The 9,635-nt window shown below is 47.0% G+C and overlaps 1 protein-coding gene across 5 annotated transcripts in view; it reads left to right on the top strand.

The window, feature by feature from the left end:
• The first annotated feature begins 4,786 nt into the window (after positions 1-4,786).
• The window catches only part of SRRM1 (serine and arginine repetitive matrix 1), a 27,712-nt gene continuing 22,863 nt past the window's right edge, over positions 4,787-9,635 (top strand). For 3 of the 5 annotated variants that reach the window (XM_035118184.2, XM_035118185.2, XM_035118186.2), the window contains exon 1: positions 4,787-5,030. In XM_035118184.2, the coding sequence (XP_034974075.1) occupies positions 5,010-5,030 (21 nt within the window). In that variant the 5' untranslated portion in view covers positions 4,787-5,009. The remainder of the gene's footprint in view (positions 5,031-9,635) is intronic. The other 2 variants (XM_035118182.2, XM_035118183.2) reach the window with 2 other exon arrangements.

Below are 9,635 nucleotides of genomic sequence, written 5' to 3'. Positions count from 1 at the left end.
GGAATAGCACCAAAGCATCAGAGGGGCCTCCTTGGGGAGAACATTTCAAAAATGGGGTGAAACTTCTAAGAAGGCTCTTCTCCAGGTAGCCATCTGCCACACTTCATTCTTAGTGGGTGGCTGAAGCCCTGCATCTCCTGCCCTTTACCTTCTCTTTAAAAATGTTTGCTTTGCTTACAGGGCAGGTTTCCCTTAAAAACTGGCATAGATTTGTATCCTATACATAAGAATTATCATATGCCCACTTTATGCATAGTTATGGGACTATGACCTGAGTTTCTTAAGGCTCAAGCGAAGCCCTGAGAAAGAGCCTCTGTTCAGCTCATGTACTGGTAGCCTCATGGTTAGCCTAGTGCAATATGGGCTGCCCTTGCACTTGTTTCAGAAGCTTTGCAGAACAAGGGACCCCCCGGCTATGTGCATGTTGTATTTGTGCTGAAAGAACTTGCGCTTGCTGCTTGTTAGCCTAAACCTCATTCAAGGTTTTATTGCTGACATATGAAATCGCCAGACCACTGGCAATACCCAAAGAGGGAAGTGCGCAATCTCTCTCGTGCACAACTTCTGAAACTGACACCACCCTTCACCTTTCCAACTGGATATTCCTTGCAAAAGCACCAAGATTCTAGGGGTATCTGGCTAAGTGTAGAGCAGTTGTCACCGCCCTGGCACCCTCCAGATGTTTTGGACTGCAACTCCCATCAGCTGGCTGGTAGGCACTGCTCCCCCACCCCCAGTTAAACATACAGTACACTCAACTATACAGCTCCCTCTTGTGGCAATTTACAAATCAGTGTTTCATTTATTATTCATACCTCCATGTAGCCCAGTGATCATACTGCTACAGGCCACTTCAATCCCTACCAAGCCATGCATGGCATTCCAGGGGTCTTGGCTCTCAACCAGGGTCTGTGCTCCTTCACAGAACTGAAGATGCAACCGAGGCTGTCATACATTTAATAAATATGATTTATTCACATATTAACACTTGAATTCAGATCTTACAGCATGGTCATTTCATGAGGGTCTTGTTCCCTAAAGCCGTGCAGCACTGGCATTTAAGGCATCTCCCCCGTCTGCCTTCAGCCAGCCAGCCAGCCAAGATAGATTTTTTCAGCTATCTCCTAGCTTCAAGTAAACAGGCACATTTTCCTCCTACACAATGACCCCAACCTCTACCATTGTTTCCCAAATCTCCTGTCTCTGTTCACACCTCAGGGTGGGGTGGGGAGGGCAGGGCAGCCAATGGCCCTGTATTATTTCTTAAGGCCCTAACCTGGCCAGGTCGTTTTGCATAGGCTAGCCCAGGAGCTTGTGTTTTCCCTTCATATCCCAAATAATCAAATAATAAACATCCCATTTATTGATTCATAGGGTTGGGAGGGGGCAAACCTTTTAACAATATGTTTAAAGCACATTTATACCATGCTTAACAGTCCGGGCTTCCGCCACAGAACCCTGAAAACTGTAGTTCACCCTGATATAAGCAAAAATCTGGCCTTATTCCCTTATAGGGTACACAAGAGCCCTTATTGGGTTCTCCATCGGTTGGAGAATATAACAGAGGCCAACCAGAGAAGTTTGAGAAGCAAAGCCTTTATTTTTGCTGTTGCAACAGGGTCCTTCCCCTCATGCAGGAGAACAAGGAAGGAACCCAGAACAAAGAGAACCTCCACTTTTATCAGTTTTCCCATCACCAAGAAACACCCCCAATACATCATTCCTAAACATAGGCGTAGACCCCCCTAGAAGCAGGGCTGGCGCTGCCGGCGGCGCTGGTGTGTAGAGGCGGAGCACAGCCCGGCGGAGCGCGAGTTTGGCGTTCCCGCCCACTGCGCCGCGCCCTCCCTCCAGCTCCCCATCGTGCCCTCCGGCAAGACCAAGCACGGTGGGGAACCAGAGTGTGCGACGGGAAGCCGGAGGGCACAGGGCGGCACGGGGGAATGCTGAACTCCGTCTCTCTATGCTCCGCCTCTGCCTCTGCACACCAGCCCCGCCGGCATGCTTGACCCGGGAGGGCGCGAGCGCGCTGCCTGCGCGTCCGCAGGGGCATCTATGCAGGAGGTTGCTTTTTCGTGGGGGGGGCACCCTGGGGAATACCCCAGGGCAGTGGCCGATTGCGAGGCAATGGCTGCCTCCCGCGGCCAATGAGGAGGGTCTGAAGGGGGCTCCAGATTGGCTGGCACTGCGGCTCCGGGGCAAAGCTCTGGCTTGAAGTTGGAGTGAGGGATCCAGCTGTGAGGTGCTCGGAGTGCCCAGCTTTTTTGCTCGCTTCTCCCGTCCGGCAGAGGCAGCGGCGAGGAGGAGCATCCCTCCTCACCCTCCTTCCTGCGGCTCCAGCTCCGGCTTATTTCATCTGCTCTTCCCCCCCCCCCACCTTGCCCCAAACCTCGTGTCACTCCTCCCCACCCTCTTTAGTAGCCCCCACAGGGCGGGAGGAGCCCAACCTACAGGAGAGGCTCCTGGACACCCCCCACCCTCTCTGGATCCCTTCCAAACCCTTAGGATACCCCCCTCAGTCCTCTGCATGATGAGGATGCTGAGGCTGGAGGGGTAGAAGCAGAGTCTCCCCATTCAGCTGGACCTGAAAGAGGCGCGCCCTGCACCAGTCTTCGTCGTCTCCTCCTTCCCGTTCGCCCGGCAATGCGCCCCAGCGGAGGAGCACGGTGGACCATCGGGGCACCGGCTCCCAGCCTCCTTGCCGCTAATCGGGGACCCAGTGAGAGCCAGTGTGGTGTAGTGGTTAAGAGCGGTAGACTCGTAATCTGGGGAACCGGGTTCGCGTCTCCGCTCCTCCACATGCAGCTGCTGGGTGACCTTGGGCTAGTCACACTTCTCTGAAGTCTCTCAGCCCCACCCACCTCACAGGGTGTATGTTGCCCTCCCGTGCCTTGGCCCCGCCCCTTGCCCCCTTATTTTAATCCTGGGTACACCCCTGTTCCTACATCACAGCTATGTAATCAATACCTCACAAAAAGGAGGGTTCAAGGTAGAAATCTGAGCACTTTTGACACCTCTCCTCTCACCCCTCCCAGGTGTGAATTCCTAAACACAAAGAGAAATTAACATTTTCGTAAGAGTTGATCACTGTATTTTGTTTGGAGGAGTCTTCCATTGTGAATGAGATGGCTAGCAGTCTGGCACCATTGATGGGGGTGGGCTGACAGGATTATGGCTCCAAAGTTGCTAGTCATGTGGAAATGTGTGTGTGTGATTCAGTGGGGTGAGGGAAACTCCTACAACAAGATGGATATCACTTTAATTCTGGTCAGTTTGGGAGAGTCAAAATGGTTTTCAGGCCTGTCTTCCTGTACTGTTTGCGTGGTACATTTATGAACATTTATTATATATGTGTGACCTCAAAATTCTTATAACAACCCCCTCGCAGCTCTACACTGGCCCATGGAAGGTCTCCTTCCTAGAAGGGAATATGGCCCTTGACCTGAAAAAAAAGGCTCCTCGCTCCCTTCACCCTTAAGGCAGGACACGACATGGAAACACAATATTGAAAAGTTTTAAACAACTTATTTTGAAAGCATAGAAGTTATGTCCTCTTCTCAATCAAAGACGCGCATTTCCGCCTGTGAACAAACATCACCCTTAAGAAACACTATGCCAAGATTACAGGTAGGTAGCCGTGTTGGTCTGAGTCGAAGCAAAAAAAAAAAATTCCTTCAGTAGCACCTTAAAGACCAACTAAGTTTATATTTTGGTATGAGCTTTCGTGTGCATGCACACTTCTTCAGATGCACACGAAAGCTCATACCAAAATATAAACTTAGTTGGTCTTTAAGGTGCTACTGAAGGAATTTTTTTATTTTACTATGCCAAGAGTTGAGGCAGGGTACTGTCAGTACCCAGGTGGCGCTGTGGTTAAACCACTGAGCCTAGGGCTTGCCAATCAGAAGGTCGGTGGTTCGAATCCCTGTGACGGGGTGAGCTCCCGTTGCTTGGTCCCAGCTCCTGCCAACCTAGCAGTTCGAAAGCACGTCAAAATGCAAGTAGATAAATAGGAACCGCTACAGCGGGAAGGTAAACGGCGTTTCCATTGTGCTGCTCTGGTTCACCAGAAGCGGCTTTGTCATGCTGGCCACATGACCTGGAAGCTATACGCCGGCTCCCTTGGCCAATAATGCGAGATGAGCGCGCAACCCCAGAGTCGGTCACGACTGGACCTAATGGTCAGGGGTCCCTTTACCTTTACTGTCAGTATAGTTAAAAAAATTCCTTCAGTAGCACCTTAAAGACCAACTAAGTTTTTATTTTGGTATGAGCTTTCGTGTGCATACGAAAGCTCATACCAAAATAAAAACTTAGTTGGTCTTTAAGGTGCTACTGAAGGAATTTTTTTTGTTTTCGACTCAGACCAACAGAAGTATAGTTAAAGCTATGGTTTTTCCAGTAGTGATGTATGGAAGTGAGAGCCATGTGAAATTAAACGGTGCGCGAGGGCTACACTGGGCAACCCTAGCTCAAGCAAGACGTGTGCACACCACGGACACCCGCCTATTCATGCTAAACGAGCACAAGGCCGCAGCCTCCTGCAAAACGTGGCTGCAAACACGCAGGAGCCACGACGCTCCGCAGCGCACTCTTCTGACCACTGCAACCTTCCCCCGCCCCCTCCATCAGAAGCGCTTGAATGGCTGAACTGCAACGACGCCACCCTCTCCCCTCCCGGCGATTGGGTATGCCGGTTTAGAACGAGAGGTGATCGTTGGCTGAGCTGCCCGTCTCTCTCTTTCTCCCTCGCTTTCCCCGCCCCCGGGCCCGCCTCTTTTTCCCCTAAAGGCGTCACGGGACTCCGCCAACCCACCGCTTTCCTTCCCCTGATTCCCGCGCGAAGTGACGAGATCGGCGACGGCAAGGAGCATGATTCACTAAGCCAGAGGAGGAAGGTGGGGGCGAGAGGGGGTTAAGCGGCGAAGGACGGGCTCTCGCGCTTCTGTCGCGCGGTGCATGTCGGGAGACGGAGCAGCGCTCTCTGCGGCCAGGCAGGAGGAGTCAAGATGGACGCGGGATTCTTCCGCGTAAGTGCTAAGGCCGGGGTGGAAAGCAACGGCGGCGGGAGGGACGGGGAAGAGGCGGCGGCTGGAGGGAGGACGGCGTAGGGGGTCGCCAGTGTCCTCTGTCCCCGGACCCCCGCCTGACGCGAGCCAGGCCGGCCCTTTCTCTTCCCCTCCCCGTGTGTAGAGCCGAGGCGGAGAAAATGGCGGCGGCGCGCGGCTGCTTTCCAGCGCGAGGCAGAAACGCGAGGGGAGGGGGCGAACGCAGGGAGGATTCTTCCTCCTCACGCGCTGCACCCCCTTTTTTGTCCATTCTATCTGCCTCTTTATTCCTCCTCACCGCCCCCGAAGCCGTCGTTCTTCTGGTGGCTTTTCCTTTTTGTCTCCCGCTGCCGCGAAACCATAGCCCGCCGACAGAAAGGAGGAAGCGAAGGGCCTTGAGGCGCCTGGGCCTCCCCACACCTTTTAAATTAATTCATCCCACATGCACCCTAGGTTTAGTTCTCAAGTAATATTAATAACCGTCCCTTCCTCCATTAATAGCTTTGAGGACGAATCGTCCCTTTCATTCTGATATGAACGGTTGGTCAATACGTTTCTGAAGCCTCAATATCCAGCCTATTCCCTCGTTTACCTCCCTCATCTCCTTCCTCCCCGCCCAATGCCCACCCTGCTTTTCTTTAGTCGATCTTGGAGGGCTTTTTCTTCTTGGGAAGTTGCCTTTGCTCTTTATGCACTTTTATATTTGCGGACTAGATAGAACTTGTTTTGTTAGACTCATGAATAGGGAGATTTAAGATAGATATGGAAACCATTGCATACATTTATGTACAGTATACGAATGTGTACATTTTTTTGCTCTGGACTAGCAGTGCAGAACAAGCGGCCTTCCAGATGTTGCTGGATTCCAGCTCCCACCGTTTTTGACCATTGACCATGCTAGCAGAGGTTGATGGGAATTACAGTCTGATAACATTTGTAGCGCCACAGGTTCCTCATCCCTGCTCTTGAAATATATAAAAATAATTGTCCAGTAGCACCTTAGAGACCAACACGGCTACCTACCTGAATCTAAATCCCTGCTCTGTAGTCTATGCTAATCATACTTCTTGGAGTCGATGCGTCTTGCACACAGATATGTACATCCACATACTGTACCTAATTTCCATGAGCTTATTGAAAACCCATGCATCTAAATGGGGATGGTAGAAATAGGGCCAAAAATTATTTGAAGTGAAAGAGATATCTGTAAATGTCCTGTGCAGAACTCTGTTAACAAACACAAGTACAGTACTTTGGTAACAAAACACTACTTTAACACATTTAGTCAGGAAATCCCTAATACTGATTCAGGAGTAAAAATGCAAGTCCATTTTTTAAGATCCAAGTGATAATTCCACTATGCAGCAGCAGATGAGTGCCTTTTCTGTTATTCCTGTGCTGCAAGAGAGCAGACAAAACACAATTAAGCATACACATGTGTGGGGTAAACTTTTTTGCTTTAGTTTTTGTCTTTTTGGTTAGCAGTGGAATGTTTGTGTAATATGCACCCAAATCAGTTGTTTTCAGATTTGAGGGGAGTCTTCCAATATCAGGTTGATTGCAGAGTAGAGCCTTTGAATGTGGAACCACTTCCATGCAGTTGAATTTCAGGAGCATGTCAGTAGTGACTGATATTATTATAGAAAAATTCCAATCTTCTGAAGTTTCGCTACCCTGAAATCTGATATGATGAAAAGCAGTATACTGTATAAACATTTACAAAAATGAAGAAATTTAATTAAAGTCTCCAGAAACTTTTGAAAACACTAGCCTTAGGCTATAACAGCAGTCCTGTTGCAGAATGTTAGGCTACCAACCTGTAGTAAAGGCAGCATGAGTTTCTGGACAAACTTGAATGATGTTAAACCTGCACTGGTGCCTGCTCCCCAGCATGGTAAACTAGAGTAAAAAATGATTCTAAGGTAGTGTATACGTAGTACAGTACATAGAGGCTCTGATACTACATCATCAGAGGCTCTGATACAGTATTATAGAGGCTCTGATACAGTACTACACCATCAGCATTGTCATAATGATTATTATATTTATATCCTGCCTTTATTCCACGGAGCTCAAGGCGGCATGTGTGGCTCTGTTCATTTATCCTTACAACAACCCTGTGAGCTCAACTTAGGCTGAGAGATAGTGACAGGCCCAAGGTCAGCCAGTGAATTTCATGGCCGAGTTGGAATTTTATCCCTGATTCCCAGTCCCTAGGCCGACACTGTTCACTGACTCTTTTTGGACTTTGTGATATTCTTGCACTGCCCTTAGATGGTGTTAGGGGAGAGAATTTTGGTCTCTACTAGTAAACTTTTTTATTCTATATTTTGAGGCGTTAAAGGCATTCTGGTGCTAGGTTTGAGGAGTCAGTCAGTTGTCTGATCAAATATTGTCAAACTGACCAGGTACTTGACCACTGATTCTTTGGCCATAATCAAATACAGTATTACACAACAGTGTTCTCGTAAGTGGCAGTCGATCTTTTAGTGCACCATGGGGTCATTTGATAGTGGTTACTTTCAAGTTCTACAGGAGTCACACATGCATGGACCTTGTTGCCAGGTACCTATTGCTCTGTAGCTGTATCCACAGTTTCCCCCCTCACAGATAAGTTATAAAATATAGTCTCTCCTATTAAATAGATAGATAACTATATTTACACAGTAACTGCACTGGTGAGAGAGTATTTCATTCATAAAATAAAGGAATTGTGAATATGCTTGGGACATAAAATAAAGGAATTGTGAATATGCTTTGTACTTTTTCCTTTGAAAAGAAACTCCACACAGAGTCCCAGACTTTGTGGACAAAAAGTGGAAATCATAACACAAGGAATCAGGAAAATAGCTCTTGCTTTCTAAAAGCATGATAGTGGTAACACACACTTAGGGCTAGGATGCCCATTAAGTTCTAAAGAATAACTTATGTGAACGGTACAGCCTGTACAGTATCTTTAAAGTCTTTGAGCACGCACAACATTCATTTTTAAACAGAAAACACATTCCAAAAAGTCCCAGAAGGTAACATGTTTTTGAGCACATTTATTGAGCACATTTTGTGAATGAAAAGCTTCCTCACCAATCCAGCTACTGTAAGCTTTCCAATCAAGTTTCATTAATATTAAATATTTTGTTTGATAAAGAGCTTCCTTGAAATTTTGGAAACCATGCCTATTTGGTGTTGTGCCCAATATCTTTTTTTATCCTTGGATTTTTCTGCTGCTGTAATTGATCTTCTGATTGTACAGGATGTTATGACCTGTTGTGTTTGGCATTTCAAGCAAACCCAGAATGTTAAAAGGAAGGTTGAAGCACATCTAGCATTACACAAAATATTTGCATGGTACCTAGATGGTCACTGGTGAACGATTAATCCTTATGTCCTAGTCTGAGATATGTTTTGCTAATCATAGAGTAACATACCAGAGCACCTGGTAATATAGTGGCTTTGTTCCAAGAGGTAATAATAAGCATCCAGCTTTTATGTTATCTAACCACATTGTAATAAAACATCTACTCTTTGAATTAGAGTTTTTCAACAGTTATCTGTTCTGCATATAGCTTTTAAAGACATACATGCAAGTATTGTTAGCTTCTGTGGTCTGCAAAATACTGGACTGTGGTTGTAACCAGTTTTGCTGAGTGTAGATTCATTGACATGAACTGACCTAAGATATCCATTAATTTAAATGGCTCTGTGTACCGTATGACTAACATTGGATACAAAACTCAGTTTTTAACCCTCCCACCCAACAAATCATTGGGGTTGCTGTAAATCGTAGCAGTTATTAGAAATACTTGTAAAGGCTGAACCGCTTCATATTCCATGTACATACTTATTAGCATTGGTCAGTTGTATTGTGGTTTTTCATCTCTTTCCTCATCCCCTTTAGTTTGTTTTTTTTAAATTGCATTTTACTTACTAAGGGATCCTATTATAATGAATGGGAAAGTACCCAGTGCCAATTCTTTTTTAAAAATGTGATATCAGTAAAATCTATTTTCTAATGTTTAACGAGGCATTTTGAAATGAACCATGAGTGAAGAGACCCATTGAAATCAGTGGACATCTAATAAAACTATGAATAATACTGGATTTTGCTCTATATCTTTGTACACTTTAAAGGGTGTATGTGATCCCAATAGGAAATAGGAATAGGACATGGATACTGTCAGAACATATGGTGCAAGGGGGATAAGGCCCAGTGATAATGGGATTTCTCTTTTTGGTCAGCTTTCTGTCATAGTGAATTGGTCCATTAACAGGTTTCTGAATGCAGTACAGTCAAACCTCGGTTTACACCTACCTCAGCGAGCGACCGCCGCGGACCCGGAAGTGTTTACATCCGGGTTCCGCGGCTTTGGATGCGCAGAAGCGATCTGCGCACAGGCGCTTCACGCATGCGCAGAAACATGCCTTCGGCGAGTGACCGCCTCCACGGAACGGATTGCGGTCGCTCGCCGAGGTACCACTATAGTTTCTCTTTTGTTAAGAATGTGGCAAAAAACAACAACCCACATCTCGCATTTAAGCTGCTGCTTCCATTTTCTGCACCTTTATAAAATATCAGCATTGAATGATGTT

Source organism: Zootoca vivipara, chromosome 6 (genome assembly GCF_963506605.1).
Source record: "Zootoca vivipara chromosome 6, rZooViv1.1, whole genome shotgun sequence".
Classification (NCBI taxonomy): domain Eukaryota; kingdom Metazoa; phylum Chordata; class Lepidosauria; order Squamata; family Lacertidae; genus Zootoca; species Zootoca vivipara.
Note: the sequence above shows the minus strand (reverse complement) of the source record. Positions and strands in the feature narration are given on the sequence as shown.